We start from the raw sequence: 17,750 nt of genomic DNA, 5'->3' as shown, positions 1-17,750 counted from the left end.
AGAAGAGGCAAGGATTGAGCTCATAAAGTCTTCTGAAAATAGCTATCTGAAGACTTGTTCAGTCAGTTTTTCCCAGATCACTGGAGTGTTTCATTCTTGATCTCCACCCTAAATTCCTTTCAGGGAATGTTGAAGGTCAGCAGTTCATGATGTAATCCTTGTAGAAGCAATTGACAAGTGCCAATTTGTAGTGGGCAGTTGCTGAGGCAGACTGGCTTTGAATGTCTGCTCTTTTTCTAATTGACCTCAGGTAAGTTGCTTTGTCTCTGTAGGTTTCAGTTTCCTTATCTGTGAAATGGGGTTAATAGTAGCCCTGCCTTAGGTAACGGAGGATTAAATGAGATAATAAGTGTAAAGCAAAACTACCTACAAAATGCAGAACATAGTGCCTGTGTCTCGGTAATAAATACTAGCTCTTATTTGAAATATTTGGAATATCATTTTACCCAGTAATGATCAGACCTGTGTAATTGATTTCCATGAATGGACAAGAACAGGAAGCCCAAAACTGAAATAATTTCCTTGTCTGTATTTAATTTGTCACTGCCCTGATCAAGGCTCAAAATCTTGTTATCTTGTCTCTTCCCCCTTCCTCAACCCTCACTTTCAGTTACTAGGTAAATTCCCTCAATTCAACATTGGTGACTGTTTCCAACAGTTACTTATTTTTCTATTCTCTATTGCCACCAGCCCACATTGTCGTTACTTCTTACTGAGACAATCACATCAGTCTTTAGGGAACTTCCTTCACTTCTGTTAAAAAACAAAATTGAACAGTGAATTTAAAGGTCTAATTGCTTTATTCAATGACTCATGATCAGGCAGCATCCCATCTAATAACTAGAAGAGTGCTCTGAATGGGTATACGAAGGGGAGGGCTTTTATAGAAAGAAGGGTGAGACAAGGGAGTTATTAGCAAAAGAAAAGAAAGAATTATTTGTAGATCAGGATATCTTTTTGTGGAAAAGGGACTTATCATGCATATTATCTCTTGGGGGTGGAGGTGGTGAGATGGGATGAATGGAGAAGGCCCACTGACAGATTACCTCTGACCACAAAGTTCCACTGGTTAAGATTACATTTCTGGGGAGGGTTGAAATTGCAGCTTGGTTGATTATTACAGTCTCAGTTCCGTGGGCTTTAGCACCAGTGGCACCATCTTGGTCCTGTGGTTTTCTCTAACGCTTCTAAACACTGCCTTGCCCCTACCACCGCCACGCGGTCCCAGCACATCACAATGGAACCGACCTTCAGTATCACTCAGGTGATTCACAGACTTGCCACACATCAGAATCATCACGGGTCTGTTACAAATACAAATGTGGGAGTCCTGCCCCAGACCTGGACTTGTAGACCTAAGGTCTAGTTTAACCTCCTTCAACTTGTCTCCTATCCCCACATTGTTCAGGTTATCCTAGTTGGTAGATAAACCTCGGCCCCAGAGTGATTGGTTCTTTGGGTCTCATGGGAAGTTCATTGGAGACTCTCTGTCAGAATCCTTATCCTCTGAGGCATAGCCTTCAACCCCTTCCCAATTGGAAACTTTTGTAGCTCCCCTCTGCTTTCCAAATCCAAATCCCCAATCCTTGAGCTTGGTATTTAAAACTGATGAAAAAAATTATTTTAAGGCAGGACAAGAAAAAAATTTAACGTAAAATTTTCTCTGCCTTTTGAACTACTATCCTCTCCCCTTTAGTGTACACTGTGAGTCTGTGTTACATTAACTAGATTCCCTTAAAAGACACAGGAATGCCTGCTTGCCAAAAAAGAAAAAAAAAAGCAATTTCCTCCTGGCACCAGCAAGGTAACTCCTTAGGAGTTAAGCTTTCCTTCCTTGATCCTGTAAGGAGTCACAATGACCCATTACTCACTTTGTTGGACTATGTCAACTGTCAGTGTGACACTTTGATGTATAACTCTTTGTCTCAAAAACATATAACTGCTTTGACCTCTAATGGGTGGAACAGTCTTCAGGGCTTTTTTTTTTTTTTTTTTAAATTATCTGTTTATTTTTGGCCACATCCCAAAGCTTACTGGACCTTAGTTCCCTGACCAGGGTTCGAACCTGTGCCCTCAGTGGTGAAAGGGTAGAGTCCTAACCACTGAACCACCAGGGAATTCCCCTCAGAACTTTCTGAAAGACTGTCTCCTGAGTTGTAATCTTCATGTTGGCTCAAATAAAATTCTCTTTCTTTTTTAAAAAAATTTTGTTTCATGTGAACCATTTTAAAAAACAACACTTTATTTTTTAATTTATTTTTAATTTCTTACAATATTGCTTCTGTTTTATGTTTTGTTTTTTTGACTGCAAGGCATGTGGAATCTTAGCTCCCTGCTGCTACTGCTACTGCTAAGTCACTTCAGTCGTGTCCGACTCGGTGCGACCCCATAGATGGCAGCCCACCAGGCTCCCCCGTCCCTGGGATTCTCCAGGCAAGAACACTGGAGTGGGTTGCCATTTCCTTCTCCAATGCATGAAAGTGAAAAGTGAAAAGTGAAAGTGAAGTCGCTCAGTCGTGTCCAACTCTTAGCGACCCCATGGACTGCAGCCCACCAGGCTCCTCCGTCCATGGGATTTTCCAGGCAAGAGTACTGGAGTGGGGTGCCTGACCAGGGATTGAACCCATACTCCTGCATTAGAAGGTGAAGTCTTAACCAGTGGTCCACCAGGGGAGTCCCCCTCTCTCTTTCTTAGATTGAGTATTGATTAAAAGTTGTTGACCAGGCCCTCGATGACTTGTTCCCAGATTCTTGTTCTCAGTTTCAGAGCCGAAGTTTGTCTCTCATCCTGGGCGCTGTTCACTGACACGCTCTGCACTTGCCCTCTGGTTGTGCCCCTACTCAACCCTGACCTGCCCTTTGCCCCGGGGCCCATCTGCTGAAATTCCACCAGGGTTCTGTCCCTTCTGGTTGCACAAGGCAAGTTTTTTTTTTTTAATTGTAAAATGCAGATAATATAAAATTTATCATCTTAACTGTTTTGTGGCTCAACAAGGTACTGAAATTGCCCCTTTTGTCGGGAACAGTAACTTTAGGGTAAAATTTAGAGCAAACCCCAGTTTTTTTTACCCCTTCATTTAAAAGAAATCTGGGTACCATTAAAAACTTCCTGAGGAGCAGTACAGAATTACAACACAACGCTGCTGGGCAGAGATGACTAGCCTGGAGTTTCCAGTCAACCTTGGTCTAGTGGATCAAATACAAACCGCAAGAGAGGCTGGAAAATTCCTGCTTGGTATTTCTTCCCAGAGGACTCAGAAAAACACTGGCACTGCTGTGTCCTAAATACAGAGAATATTTTCCTGGACTGGGGTTTTCCCAGCTTGCCCAGGTAATAATACATTATTCCAGATGGGCTACTCTGACTCCGTCTAAATATTCAAGATGACATATACTAGTGACCTAGGCACGATTTTATCTGATACTAATAGGCAAAGCCTGGGTTTCATGGCTTTATATCAGTGTTCTGAATTCCTCGGCTTTTCCTAGTTAAACCGCCCGTCTTCGTGGCCTGAGGCTGTGCAGCCATGCAGAGCCCCACGCCTAGCCCAGCCCTGTGCTTGGTTTAATGCCCCGCTTTCATCATCTTGGAGTTTTTAAGAATTTCTGAACATGTTTATTTGGGACTGGTACCATACATTATGTAACTGGTCCTGCCTGCTATGGTAGATCTGAGGTACAGCTTGAGATTTTGCATTTCTGGCTGAATCCCAGGTGATGACCGTTTTACAGCTTGTTCTGTTCTCAGTTTATTTAGGCTTAAATTAACTTTCTCTGGAGAAAGAACTTTCTGTGAGGGGTGCCTAGGGACTTGACTCGAAATGGATCAAACACAAGCTCAGGCTTTCTGGTTCCTCTCTTCCAGGGATACCGGGTGATGATTGGAATAGCTTTTATTATTGTTTTAGTTGAGATATCATTAGCATACAGCATGACATTAGTTTCAGGTATACAGCGCAATGATTTGATATTTGTATACATTGTGCAACGATCATCAAGATAAGTCTAGTTACCACCCATCACCATACACAATGACAATTTATTTGTGTGTGATGACAACTTTGATGTACTTACATGTGGAATCTAAAAAATAAACCTGAGTATAACAAAAAAAAAAGAGACTCACAGTTAAAGAGAACAAATTAGTGATTACCGGTAGGGAGAAAGAAGGGAGGAAAGGGCGTGATGGGGTAGAGGATTGGGAGGTACAAAGTACTCTGTATGAAATAAGCTATAAGGATGCACAGGAAATATAGCCAGTATTTTATAATGACTATAAATGCCGTGTACTTTTTAAAAATTGTGAATCTCTGTGTTGGACATCTGAAACTTATGAAATATTGTACATCAATTATACCTCAATTTAAAAATATAAAGAGAAAATATCCATGCACTCCTGTGTTAACTGCAGCATATTTACAACAGCCAAGATATGGAAACCATCTAAAGCACCTTAAAGTCCATCAGTGAGTGAATGGATGAAGATGATGTGGTATAATGGAAATACATTTTGCAATGTATTACCCTGAAAAAAATTCCCTTTTTACTAGTTAGTTAAAAAAATTAATTCTTTGACTCATTCACTTGTTCAGTAAGCATTGAAGTCCTATTACATGCCAGATACCGTGCTTAGTGCAAGATATATAAAGTTAAACAAGACAGAAATTGTTACAATCTAGGGTTGAAGACAGACCAAGAAAACCATCAAAACAACCCCCCCAAAAAAACCAAATAACAGAAAAAGCAAACCAAGAAATGATTAAAATCATCTTGCATATTGATAATTGCTAGGAAAGAAGTAGTAGCCATGGTAGGCTACCCAGAGTAGTCGGAGAAGGCCATCCTGAAGAGGAATTTCAAGTAAGAGGCGCAGGAAAGATGGAAGCAGCCTTGTGAAGGATGGGTGGGAAGCATGTTCTGGGCAAAGGCAATACCTATAAATTAGAGTTTGACTCATTGGTGGGACTGAGGGAAAACCAATATGGCTGGAGAGCAGAGAGCTGGGAGAGTATGGCATGAGATGAGGCCAGAACATGACCAGGGACCAGGTCTGCTGAAGAGGTTTTAAGTAGAAGGGACACAGGATCAGACTATGGTTTGCAGCCATCAGTCTGTGTGCAGGAGAAACAGGCCTCTTTTGTCTGTGACAGTCCCAGTTTATTCCTGTCATCCTGGCATAATTATTACTAATGCCCCTTTTCATTCTGGAAAGTGACTTGGTTTAGATGATAAGTTATTCAGTCAACTTAAGCAGAAGGGGAAACCATGAAGATGGGGAGACTATTTAGACAGCAGACACGCCCGAGGCCAGGGGCGGTGGCTGGGAGGACCAACCCCAGGTCCAAGGAGCCGTGGCTGCGCAGGCGCAGGAGGGCCTAGAGGAGCTATCCCACATTGAGGGTCAGGAAGGGCAGCGGTGAGGAGATACCTCTTGTCCAAGGTAAGGAGCAGCGGCTGCACTTTGCTGGAGCAGCCGTGAAGAGATACCCCACGCCCAAGGTAAGAGAAACCCAAGTAAGATGGTAGGTGTTGCAAGAGGGCATCAGAGGGCAAACACACTGAAACCATACTCACAGAAAACTAGTCAATCTAATCACACTAGGACCACAGCCTTGTCTAACTCAATGAAACTAAGCCATGCCTGTGGGGCAACCCAAGATGGGCAGGTAATGGTGGAGAGATCTGACAGAATGTGGTCCACTGGAGAGGGGAATGGCAAACCACTTCAGTAATCTTGCCTTGAGAACCCCATGAACAGTATGAAAAGGCAAAATGATAGGATACTGAAAGAGAAACTCCCCAGGTCAGTAGGTGCCCAACATGCTACTGGAGATCAGTGGAGAAATAACTCCAGAAAGAATGAAGGGATGGAGCCAAAGCAAAAACAATACCCAGCTGTGGATGTGACTGGTGATAGAAGCAAGGTCCCATGCTGTAAAGAGCAATATTGCATAGGAACCTGGAATGTCAGGTCCATGAACCAAGGCAAATTGGAAGTGGTCAAACAAGAGATGGCAAGAGTGAATGTTGACCTTCTAGGATTCAGCAAACTGAAATGGACTGGAATGGGTGAATTTAACTCAGATGACCATTATATCTACTACTGCGGGCAGGAATCCCTCAGAAGAAATGGAGTAGCCATCATGGTCAACAAAAGAGTCTGAAATGCAGTACTCAGATGCAATCTCAAAAACGACAGAATAATCTCTGTTCGTTTCCAAGGCAAACCATTCAACATCACAGTAATCCAAGTCTATGCCCCAACCAGTAACGCTGAAGAAGCTGAAGTTGAATGGTTCTCTGAAGACCTAGAAGACCTTTTAGAACTAACACCCAAAAAAGATGTCCTTTTCATTAGAGGGGACTGGAATGCAAAAGTAGGAAGTCAAGAAACACCTGGAGTAACAAGCAAATTTGGCCTTGGAATACGGAATGAAGCAGGGCAAAGACTAATAGAGTTTTGCCAAGAAAATGCACTGGTCATAACAAACATCCTCTTCCAACAACACAAGAGAAGACTCTATACATGGACATCACCAGATGGTCAACACTGAAATCAGATTGATTATATTCTTTGCAGCCAAAGATGGAGAAGCTCTATACAGTTAGCAAAAACAAGACCAGGAGCTGACTGTGGCTCAGATCATGAACTCCTTATTGCCAAATTCAGACTTAAATTGAAGAAAGTAGGGAAAACCACTAGACCATTCAGGTATGACCTAAATCAAATCCCTTATGATTATACAGTGGAAGTGAGAAATAGATTTAAGGGCCTAGATCTGATAGATAGAGTGCCTGATGAACTATGGAATGAGGTTCATGGCATTGTATAGGAGACAGGGATCAAGACCATTCCCATAGAAAAGAAATGCAAAAAAGCAAAATGGCTGTCTGAGGAGGCCTTACAAATAGCTGTGAAAAGAAGAGAAGCGAAAAGCAAAGGAGAAAAGGAAAGATATAAACATCTGAATGCAGAGTTCCAAAGAATAGCAAGAAGAGGTAAGAAAGCCTTCTTCAGCGATCAATGCAAAGAAATAGAGGAAAACAACAGAATGGGAAAGACTAGGGATCTCTTCAAGAAAATCAGAGATACCAAAGGAACATTTCATGCAAAGATGGGCTCAATAAAGGATAGAAATGGTATGGACCTAACAGAAGCAGAAGATATTAAGAAGAGATGGCAAGAATACACAGAAGAACTGTACAAAAAAGATCTTCACGACCCAGATAATCACGATGGTGTGATCACTGACCTAGAGCCAGACATCCTGGAATGTGAAGTCAAGTGGGCCTTAGAAAGCATCACTACGAACAAAGCGAGTGGAGGTGATGGAATTCCAGTTGAACTATTCCAAATCCTGAAAGATGATGCTGTGAAAGTGCTGCACTCAATATGCCAGCAAATTTGGAAAACTCAACAGTGGCCACAGGACTGGAAAAGGTCAGTTTTCATTCCAATCCCAAAGAAAGGCAATGCCAAAGAATGCTCAAACTACTGCATAATTGCACTCATCTCACACGCTAGTAAAGTAATGCTCAAAATTCTCCAAGCCAGGCATCAGCAATATGTGAACCGTGAACTTCCTGATGTTTAAGCTGGTTTTAGAAAAGGCAGAGGAACCACAGATCAAATTGCCAACATCCGCTGGATCATGGAAAAAGCAAGAGAGTTCCAGAAAAACATCTATTTCTGCTTTATTGACTATGCCAAAGCCTTTGACTGTGTGGGTCACAATAAACTGTGGAAAATTCTGAAAGAGATGGGAATACCAGACCACCTGATCTGCCTCGAGAAATTTGTATGCAGGTCAGGAAGCAACAGTTAGAACTGGACATGGAACAGCAGACTGGTTCCAAATAGGAAAAGGAGTTCGTCAAGGCTGTATATTGTCACCCTGTTTATTTAACTTATATGCAGAGTACATCATGAGAAACGCTGGACTGGAAGAAACACAAGCTGGAATCAAGATTGCCGGGAGAAATATCAATAACCTCAGATATGCAGATGATACCACCCTTATGGCAGAAAGTGAAGAGGAACTCAAAAGCCTCTTGATGAAAGTGAAAGTGGAGAGTGAAAAAGTTGGCTTAAAACTCAACATTCAGAAAACAAAGATCATGGCATCCAGTCCCACCACTTCATGGTAAATAGATGGGGAAACAGTGGAAACAGTGTCAGACTTTATTTTTCTGGGCTCCAAAATCACTACAGATGGTGACTACAGCCATGAAATTAAAAGACGCTTACTCCTTGGAAGAAAGGTTATGACCAACCTAGATAGCATATTCAAAAGCAGAGACATTACTTTGCCAACAAAGTTTCGTCTAGTCAAGGCTATGGTTTTTCCTGTGGTCATATATGGATGTGAGAGTTGGACTGTGAAGAAGGCTGAGCGCCAAAGAATTGATACTTTTGAACTGTGGTGTTGGAGAAGACTCTTGAGAGTCCCTTGGACTGCAAGGAGATCCAACCAGTCCATTCTGAAGGCGATCAGCCCTGGGATTTCTTTGGAGGGAATGATGCTGAAGGTGAAACTCCAGTACTTGGGCCACCTCATGCGAAGAGTTGACTCATTGAAAAAGATTTTGATGCTGGGAAGGATTGGGGGCAGGAGGAGAAGGGGAATGACAGAGGATGAGATGGCTGGATGGCATCACTGACTCGATGGACATGAGTCTGAGTGAACTCCGGGAGTTGGTGATGGACAGGGAGGCCTGGCGTGCTGCGATTCATGGGGTCGCAAAGAGTCGGACACGACTGAGAGACTGATCGGATCTAATCTGCAGGAACCCAGGTGAGAAATGGTGTTGGAGGTGCCCATGAGAGCAGGTTGATGGATTAGAGATGAAATTTGGAAATAGAATCACAGGACTTGCTAGTGGATTGGATGTGGGGCAAAGGCAAGGGAAGCATCAAGCTTATATCTCAATTTCTGGGCTGAGTAACAGAGGGAACAGTGATGCCATCTGCTGAAATGGACGGGCCTGCAGGTGAAAAGTTCTGGAGGCAGATGAGAGTTCCCTTTGGGACACGCTGACTGTGAGATGTCTGGAAGCCATCCAAGCAGAGTTGTCTAGAGGCCAGTCGGATATTCAAGCACGGAGCTGGGAAACCAGGTTTCTGAGCGGGGGAGGTGTAATTTTTGGAGCCGTCAGTGTATAGGGGCTATTTCCTGCACTTGGAGAAAATTTAGAGACATAAAAGGTGAGAGTCCTGGGGTGGGAAGGGGTGGGAGGTGGGAGGGACATTAAAGAGGGAGGGAACACATGTATACCTATGGCTGACTCATGTTGATGTGTGGCAGAGGCCAACACAATATTGTGAAGCAATTTTCCTTCAATTAAATAAGTTTAGGGGGAAAAAAAGAGAGGAAAAAAAAAAAAAAACTTAAAGAAAGTGAGAACCAGAACCAAGTCTGAGGGACCCTTAGAGTTTAGGGAGATGAAAAGACCCAGCTAAGGGGATAAAGGAAAATTAAAGGGAAACAAAAGGAGGGTATGGTATTATGAAGCCAAGAGAGAATCTTCCAGAAAGGAGGAAGAGGACAATTGTGCTGAGTGTGTCTCAGAGCCTTCCTGATATGAGACAGGAACTTGTCAACTGTCTTGGCACCACGGAGGTCACTGGTGACCAGAGCTGTTTTGCTGAGTGGTGGGGACAGAGATCAGGCTGGTGGGGGTTCTAGTGGGAGTCAGAAGAGAGGAAGCAGAAAGTGCAGATGGACAGACTCTCAGGTTTGACGATAAAGAGGAAGAGGAAAAGGTGCCAGAGTAAAGAGCGACATGGACTGAGGTCTGGGTTTTCAATGTGGGAATTTATTAAGGAAACAGATACAGAGGGTCTGGACTCTGAGGTGTGGCATGTATCGTGACGAACAAGCACAATTTCCTCGCTGAAGTGAATGTCCCCAGGTGTCCTGTGCAGGACAAGAGCGCTGCAGGAGCTGGGCGGAAGGGAAGCACTAACCAGAAAGTGCTTTCTCCTGCAATGTCCCTCGAGCACCCCAAACTGCAGAGATTAGCACCGTGGCCAGCTGGCACCGGGGATGTGTTCATAGGGTCCAGCTCCAGAATCACAAGCCAGGCAAAGAAGGGTAGGTGTGGAGCTCAGAGTAAATAAACACACACCTCTACTCTGAATGTGGAATTGAGGAGCACTCCCGAGGGGAGAAAATTAATGAGAAAATGATCTCTAGAGAGGAAAGACATGTTGAACTTCCCTGTCAAGGAGGAAGAAAAAGTGTGGATATAAGGTAGTCACAAGAGAGCTTTCTCATACAGGTCCCATCAGAAGGTCTTGTCAGAGATGTAGGTAGGGGAAGTTTAAGGAGGATTATGGCTGTATCTCAGAAAAGCGAGTCTATGACTAAATAAAGCAGGGGAAAGTTAGCTGGGATTGAGGAGAATGTGGCTGCCCGTCAGCTGCTGAGAACAGGCTCAAAGCTCTGCTGAGTTTAGGGTTATGATGGTAGAGTCTGAATGGACCCCAGGTTGTAAGCAGCCTTTTGTTATGAGATTGTTCTCTGTTAGATTTCTAACCCAGGTGCTGAAGGTCTAAAATTTTGCAAAATGAGGGGAAAGAAAGGAAACATTAGAGAACGGATGATTGGCAAGGTTGGATAAACAAGCTTTCCAAATTTTTTTAAAAGGGAAAAATAAGTGTATTGTTACTTGAGATAAAAGTTGGATACAGAAGTCTATTCACCATTCTTTAAGATTTTAGGTCATTTTACTTCTTGGAATCTGAAAAATTCTTAAACATCAAATCTGAAAACAAACCAAACTGAACACCAAAACCAAAGTTTTTATCTGAGAAAGAAGTTTCTTGGTTTTCTAGGAATATATGATTTACAGAATCACTCATAATTCCTGTTCTCTAACAGACCCATGGCAACCCACTCCAGTATTCTTGCCTAGAGAATCCCATGGACAGAGGAGCCTGGAGGGCTACGGTCCACGGGGTCACAAAGAGTCAGACATGACTTAGCGACTAAAGAGCAACAACAGCAGACCCAAACCCCTTCGTTAAGAGACAGTTTTCCTCAATAAGAGGTAACTGCGGCTGGCTTCCCTGGGTTGAGAAAGGACCAGGAGGGGGAACGACTTCCTTTCAAGGACATGAATCATATCCAACACAAACAAAGCCAACTGGCTCTGAATTTTCATGTTGCCATTATTCCTCCACTCCTTGACATGTTTGTTCCTGGGAACTTGAATAAGGCAAGGAAAACAGAGTGAAGGGAGAAGTACTGGAGGCAGTTCTGGATGCACAGACAGAAACTGGCTCATAGTTGGACTTGTAGGTGCTGCCGAGTAATGAACAGGAGATCAAGGTGGCAGGTTCTGGAGCAGGATTCCACCGTCCAGTCCTCCTGTGTCCATGCCCCACACAGAGAGCACCGAGGACAGGCTAGGGGACTAGACCCCACAACTGAAGGGGACAGGACACAACGGCAGGGAGTGAGAAGGCCTGACTGAGAAGGGCCTGGAAATGGCCCCAGTGTAATCAGAGGGGCCTAGGGAGGGAGCGGGTCTGATTAGGGAAGGCTGGAGAGGGCGTCTGTCCTGAATGATGCTGAGGTTGTGTGCCAGAACCAAACACACAGACACAGGCTCAGCCTTCATGTCGGTGTCCGGCCATCAGTCCTGGAACTAACAGGCTGTCCTTTACCAAGAATGACACACAGTCTCAGTATTCCATCTCTTGAGCATTTATTAGATCTGCTGCCTTCTGAGGACAAAGAACTCTCTAGGTCAGTGTCCCTGCCCTTGGGGACTCACAGACCCATCTCCTGAGCAGAGGGAGAGGCAGCTCAGTACTTGTCAGGCAGGCCAGCAGGTCTGAAGTGGTTGGGGTCTTTGCCGCTCCGGCCCCATTCGTTGGCAAACTGGTCAGCCTTCGAGTCCTCCCGTACCTGGTCCCTGGTCATACCCTTAAGCAGAGGGTCTGTGATTCCCTGAATAGTCTCTCTGGCGTTACTGGAAAGGAGGGCAGAGAGGGGATTAATCCAGGACTATGAGCCACAGCCCCACCCTCCCCATCTCTCCTCTTTCCAAGGGATCAATGACTCTGAGAGGAGCCAAGGAAAGAGGGGCTACAACCCTGAGGCTTTCTGGGCTCAGCCCACCTCAGCCCTGTGCTGAGTGAACAGCACCCATAGAGGGAGGGTGGAGAGTCGGTTGTCCCACCAAGTTGCTCTGCTCTTCAGCCCCTCAGACCTCACACTGGGCACAGAGCAGGAATGTGGGTAAGAGGAGGAGGGCCCACAGCCTACAGGAAAGTTCTCCAGGGCTTGGCCCCTCCAGGTTGTCCTAGGCAGCCAAGCTCTGCTCACCCATCCCTGCATCCCCAGGGACCCTGGTACCTGATCACTTTAGCAGCCCAGGCGCCCCCCGGTCCCCTTTGGGCAGCGTCATAGTTTCCGCGGGCATGGAAGTATTTGTCTGCATCCTTGTACTTGGCTTCTTTCATGTCAGAGTAGGCTCTCCACATGTCTTTAGCCCCTGGGAGGAAAAGAAAATGATGAGATGAATGTGATCGTGTTTTGGTGAAAGAGAAATAAATCATTTCCTCCCACTGATTTTAGGTTTCAGCCTTTGACTAAACCCTTGGAGATTATTTTATTGGCTTGAAATGAATACTTCTTTACTTCTCACTTACTTCCCTGATCTGAAGTTGTGAGTATCACACTTGGTACAAGGTTTATTCTGTTTGATTTCATTCTAAGTCTGTTGGAACTTTGTTTTGGAGGTCTGTGATGTGTGTGAAGAAGAGGTTAATGCTCTTTCTTTAAGGGATATTTGCTTATACAATGAACCTCCACCTGGAAAGATGCAGGAGAGGCTCTGACCAGAGCTTGAGAAGAAGGACGATACTGAGAAAGGCTGTGGATATAGGATACTCCCAGCCTGGTCAAGGGGAGAAATCCAGCCCTGGGGACTAACTCGGGCCTGAGTCCATCTGAATACTCAGGGCATGTTTGCACATGGGCACCCGTCAGAATTAAATCAGCAGGTGATAAAGGTGAGCTCCCTAAGAGGGCTTTGAAGAAACAGGGTAATCAGATGCAGAAAAAGGGCAACTGGACCACCAGCTCTAAAGTTCAGTGTCCTCTCCAGTAAAATGGAGGAGTAATGCCTCCCTCAGGGTGGTTATGCAGAAGAACTGAGGAAATACAGGTTGAGTTTATAGCACATTGTCGGTGCTCACTATACTATCACCTCTCTGGTCCTCAGAAGAGTAGGGCAAAAAATAAATAAATAAATAAAGGAACTAAAGTAGGATGAAGATCAGGAAGGATGGGCAGAAAACCCAACCTAGATAGAATAAAATGGCAAAGGTTTAAATGATTAGCTCATTAGGGAAAAGAGGAAAATATAACATGGATTATAATAATAGTTTATGTAATATCTCTATGAGATAACTTATCTTTATTTTAGGTATTAGCTCTTTTCACTGTTCAGAAAAATAGTTTGGTTGAGGGCTATGATATTCTTACTATAGCTATGCACCCTGAGTTACAGATTTAAATTGTTCCCTGCAGTCTAGAGTTGCTTAATAAGTGTGTCCAAATGCACGACATATGTGTCCCTTGGGTGCAAAACCAGGTAGTGTTCTCAATATTTACTGTGCACAAAATCAAGTGTGGTGCTCAGTAATGCACGGATTTGCAGAGAGCCACAGGGACTGTGGTTCACGGAAGGGACCATGTGTGGATCCAGGCACCTGCATTCCACAAAGCACCCAGACCACGGGTAATTCTCATGCAAGTCATCCTAGAACAACACTGACCTAAGAGATGAAAAGATACTTTTATCTGGGTCTGTGTGAATTCAGATGGAATTAAGAACAAACTCTTAAAACAATTATTGAGCAATTATCACAGAAAAATAATAACACCAAATAGGTTTGGGAAATAAATTATGGCCAGTTTGCTCTGGCTAGTGAGGTCTATATCTCTTGCTATAGGATTCTCGCCAGGTCTCAGCCTCAGCAGAACCATCATCAAGGAAACTCATGCTGCCATTTACTGTGCGGAGGGGAGCTCTATCAGGTTTCCTTCCAAAGGCAGCAACCCCCACTCTCTGCCATCTGCTCAGATAAAGAGCAGGACGCGTGTTCACAGACCCCTCACCCTCCACGTGTACTCTTGTCTGGGAGGCAGTAGAAGGGCCGAGGTTAACAGCAAGGTCTCAGGATGCTGGGTTCAATCCTGCTCTGCTGGAGGATGTTGGACCCTATCTTAATCTCTTGGGGCAGCAGGTTCTCTGATAAGGGGTAATGGTCCCTATGCTGCAGGACTCAAGGATTAAACCCTGAGAGGGAAAACGAGTCAATTCCTGCACATAAAGCTCTTAGTCCTGAGCAGCTACTAAAAAATCAAGGATTTTATTTATAAGTATTCAGTGGTTGCACCGACTTCATGGCTACAGGAGACTTGGAAATGAGCCATCTCTAGTTGCCCAGGAGGCAGCAGCAGAGCCTTACTGGTATTTTGGGAACATGCACCCCGCCCCCCAGATGTCTTCCTCACTCCTGCTGAAAGTTGGGGCCCAAACTTTATGTGACCTCGGGCTTGGGGATCCCCAAAAAAGTGCAAAGCTGGCCAGAAAAGCCTCGGGAAGTGCTACCATGAAATCTAAGCTCCTTTTCCGCCCACCTGTGGCCTTTGCCCTATGGGGATGTGTCCTCTGCTCAGGCGAATCCTGGGGAAGCAGACACAGCCTCCCCTGGCCCATCCTTTGGTCCTTACCTTGACCAGCTTCCTTGAGGAATGTCCCCCATCCCTGGCTGCTGACGCCCAGGATCAGGAAGCAGAAAATGATGCCCGTGGAAAGGTTTATCCTGCAACAGAGAGATGAGTGGACTCAATCAAGAATGACAGGTCTTGGGGCTGAGTTGTAATGTGGATACACTATTACATTCCAAACATAAATCCTTCTGAATTTTATCTTGATAGATAGATGGACGATAGGTTGTAACACAGAGGATCCAGCTCTCATTCCCATTGAATCCTGGGAAATCTAGTGATTTCCTACATGAAGGATTGCAACGTGCTTTTAGCATAAACCACTTTCCAGTCCAGTCATCCTCTATCAGCCCTAAGACCCAGCTGCACTGCAAGTTTCCCAAAGGCAAGAGGAGTGTGTTCATGCTGCCTCTCTGTGATATGAGACGAGGTGAACGAGGCACAGGTGTCTGTGGCCTGCGTGCTCACCCCATTGCTGCCTGTACAGAAGAGGCAGACAAGGAGAGCCCTACTCCCTGAAGTGCTCAATCTGGTGGATTCTAATGGTCAGAACAGTAGATTCAGGAAGGAAGCAGAGAGCTGGGCTGCAGCACAAGAATGCTGCTGAAGAGAAAGTCTCCGAAGAGGAAACGTGTTGGAGAGTTCTAGCACCTCACCTGTGGCCGTGCCCTCCTGCTGAAGCTCCTGGTGAAGCTGAGCTGCCTGTGCTGCCTGCCTGGGAGACGGGGCTGGTGCTTTATATACTCTAACTCGGCCAGTGGACCAAATCAGAAATGGGGTGGAAGCAAAAAAAAGAAAGAAGGAAAGAAAGTTTGGGAAATCCCTCCTGACTAGAACACAGTATTCGAAACAGCAGTGTTATTCTTCACTCACATCGAGTTTTCCTAGATTGTGCAATCTGGGAACTTTCAGAATGTAGCAGGTTGGGCTTTTTCCTGCCCGTTTCTAGTCTCACTCCAGGAGACAAACGTGTTTTTCATCCTCCATTGTAATGTACTGACTTTTGCTGTGAAGTGTGTGTGCTTAGTTGCTCAGTTTTGTCCGACTCTTTGGGACCCCATGGACTGTAACCCACCAGGCTCCTCTCTCCATGGAATTCTCCAGGCAAGAATACTGGAGTGGCAGGCAAGAATACCAGGCAAGAGTACTCCATTGCCTTCTCCAGCGGAGCTCCCTGACCCAGGGATTGAATCTGAGTCTCTTGCAGGGCAAGTGGATTCTTTAACATCTGAGCCACCTGGGAATTCCAAAGACTAACATTAGAAAAAGAGAGTTGAGTAAAGAATGTGAGCAACAGGGCAAATGAAATAGCAGAACGGGTCCCTTATAAGGGACAGCTCAGGATGAAGCTGGGACCTCAGGGTACAGCAGCAGGAAAGGAAGGAGATAAAACTCAGGAAAATCAAACCTCCAGTACACACAAGAGGGTAGATTCAGCCCTGGAAAAGGGAGTCTTCCAGCTTCAAGTGTATTCATGGTCAGATGCTGTTGATGGTTATAACAGTAGGTCATATTGAGAGGTCATTGCAACCCCAGGAAGGTTAAACTACAGTGAGGAAATTTGCTATGATATCGTGTAGAAATGACACCATAAAAATGAACAGTTAAAGTCCAGATGTCTGTTAAATTATCAGGATTGAAGGTTCAGGAAGGATACAGAGAAAGCTGATTTATCACAAGAATGCTGGAGTGTATGATGTCAGAGAATAGCTGTATCAATCAGAAAAGCAGGACTGAGCTTTATTCTGTGAGTTCAGGAGGATAATCTTGGGAGGAAATTTCATGCAGGTGCTCTCACAGGGATGGTGTCTCTGGAACTCCTTGTGCCATCTCTGCCTCTTCATCCTAAAGGGAAATTTCAAAGGTCACTGTTTTCCCAGAGGAGGAGGGGTGAGGCATGTGTAATATGTCAGAGATGGTGAGGACCCAGAGGACATGGAACTGCTCTTCCTGACGGTGGGTCCCTGGGCTGGAAGCCTGAGGATGGCAGGAGGGCAAGTAAGGCCCAGCCCAGGAGCACCACCTCAGGATTCTTGCCTGGAGTGTTCACAGGACAGCAGGAATGTGAGCTGTGCATTGGAGACCCAGGGAAGTGATCTCCAAGACAGATGCAAGCAAATCACAGAGACTTGCCCACTGAGACGAGGGGAGATGGTAAATTAGAGTCTGGAAGGATCTGGGACTTGTGCTCAAGTAGTAATCCTGAGAAGAAGAAGGGGGAAACATTTCCAATTTGTTACAAGACTCAGGGAAATATGAGCAGGACGTTAGAAGAGCGCTGGCCCAGGCGGAAGCACACCAGGTGAGGCTGACACTGTGGTCTGGGAACCACGGTCTTAGATGTGTTGTTGGTGTTTAGTCACCAAGTTTATGTCCGACACTTTAGTGACTCCATGGGCTGTAGCCCCTCAGGCTCCTCTGTGTGTGGGATTTTCCAGGGAAGAGTACTGGAGTACGTGGAGATTTCCTTCTCCAGGGGATCTTCCTGATCCAGGGATCGAACCCACGTCTCCCGAATTGCAGGCAGATTCTTTACCACTGAGTCACCTGAGACACCCTGTCTTAGAGTAGAACCTCTCAGAAATAGGATGATGCCTCTTTTTGGGTCTGAGACATATTTATTTCCTGTAGGTGTAATGAGGTGAACATGTAGGGCGGATAACTGTCTAAAGGATTGCTCTGTTTGCTTTTTATGCAAGGCAAAGCTAAGCAGTATTTAAATATTCTCAACAGAACTTACACTCCTTCGAAAGTTGGGGTTCCCTGAGGCTGGGGTAGTCTAGGTCCCTGAGCTGGCTTAGCTGACTTGGTCCCAGGAGTAGACATGGTGGGGAGAGGAGATGCTGTCAACCATCTGTAGTCATCAGCCCTGAACATACCCTCGGGCAACTCCACAGAGGGGGGCTGTGATGTCCACATTTCTTCTTCTACCTTCCTCGGGGCAGAAATCATGGGCCAGTGATCACATTCTTTTGTAACTCTTTGACTCTGGGGCCATTC

At 45.1% G+C, this 17,750-nt stretch overlaps 1 protein-coding gene across 1 annotated transcript; it reads right to left on the bottom strand.

The window, feature by feature from the left end:
* Positions 1-11,695: 11,695 nt before the first annotated feature.
* Positions 11,696-15,497, bottom strand: LOC129653812 (serum amyloid A-3 protein-like). Its single transcript, XM_055583499.1, has 4 exons — positions 15,407-15,497; positions 14,754-14,845; positions 12,366-12,504; positions 11,696-11,979 (listed from the first exon to the last, which is right to left on the bottom strand). Exons 3-4 carry the CDS (start codon positions 12,491-12,493, stop codon positions 11,814-11,816), a joined length of 294 nt encoding a protein of 97 aa, XP_055439474.1. The 5' UTR covers positions 12,494-12,504; positions 14,754-14,845; positions 15,407-15,497; the 3' UTR covers positions 11,696-11,813.
* Between the last annotated feature and the right edge of the window lie 2,253 nt (positions 15,498-17,750).

Source organism: Bubalus kerabau, chromosome 5, assembly GCF_029407905.1.
Source record: "Bubalus kerabau isolate K-KA32 ecotype Philippines breed swamp buffalo chromosome 5, PCC_UOA_SB_1v2, whole genome shotgun sequence".
Taxonomy (NCBI): domain Eukaryota; kingdom Metazoa; phylum Chordata; class Mammalia; order Artiodactyla; family Bovidae; genus Bubalus; species Bubalus kerabau.
Note: the sequence above shows the minus strand (reverse complement) of the source record. Positions and strands in the feature narration are given on the sequence as shown.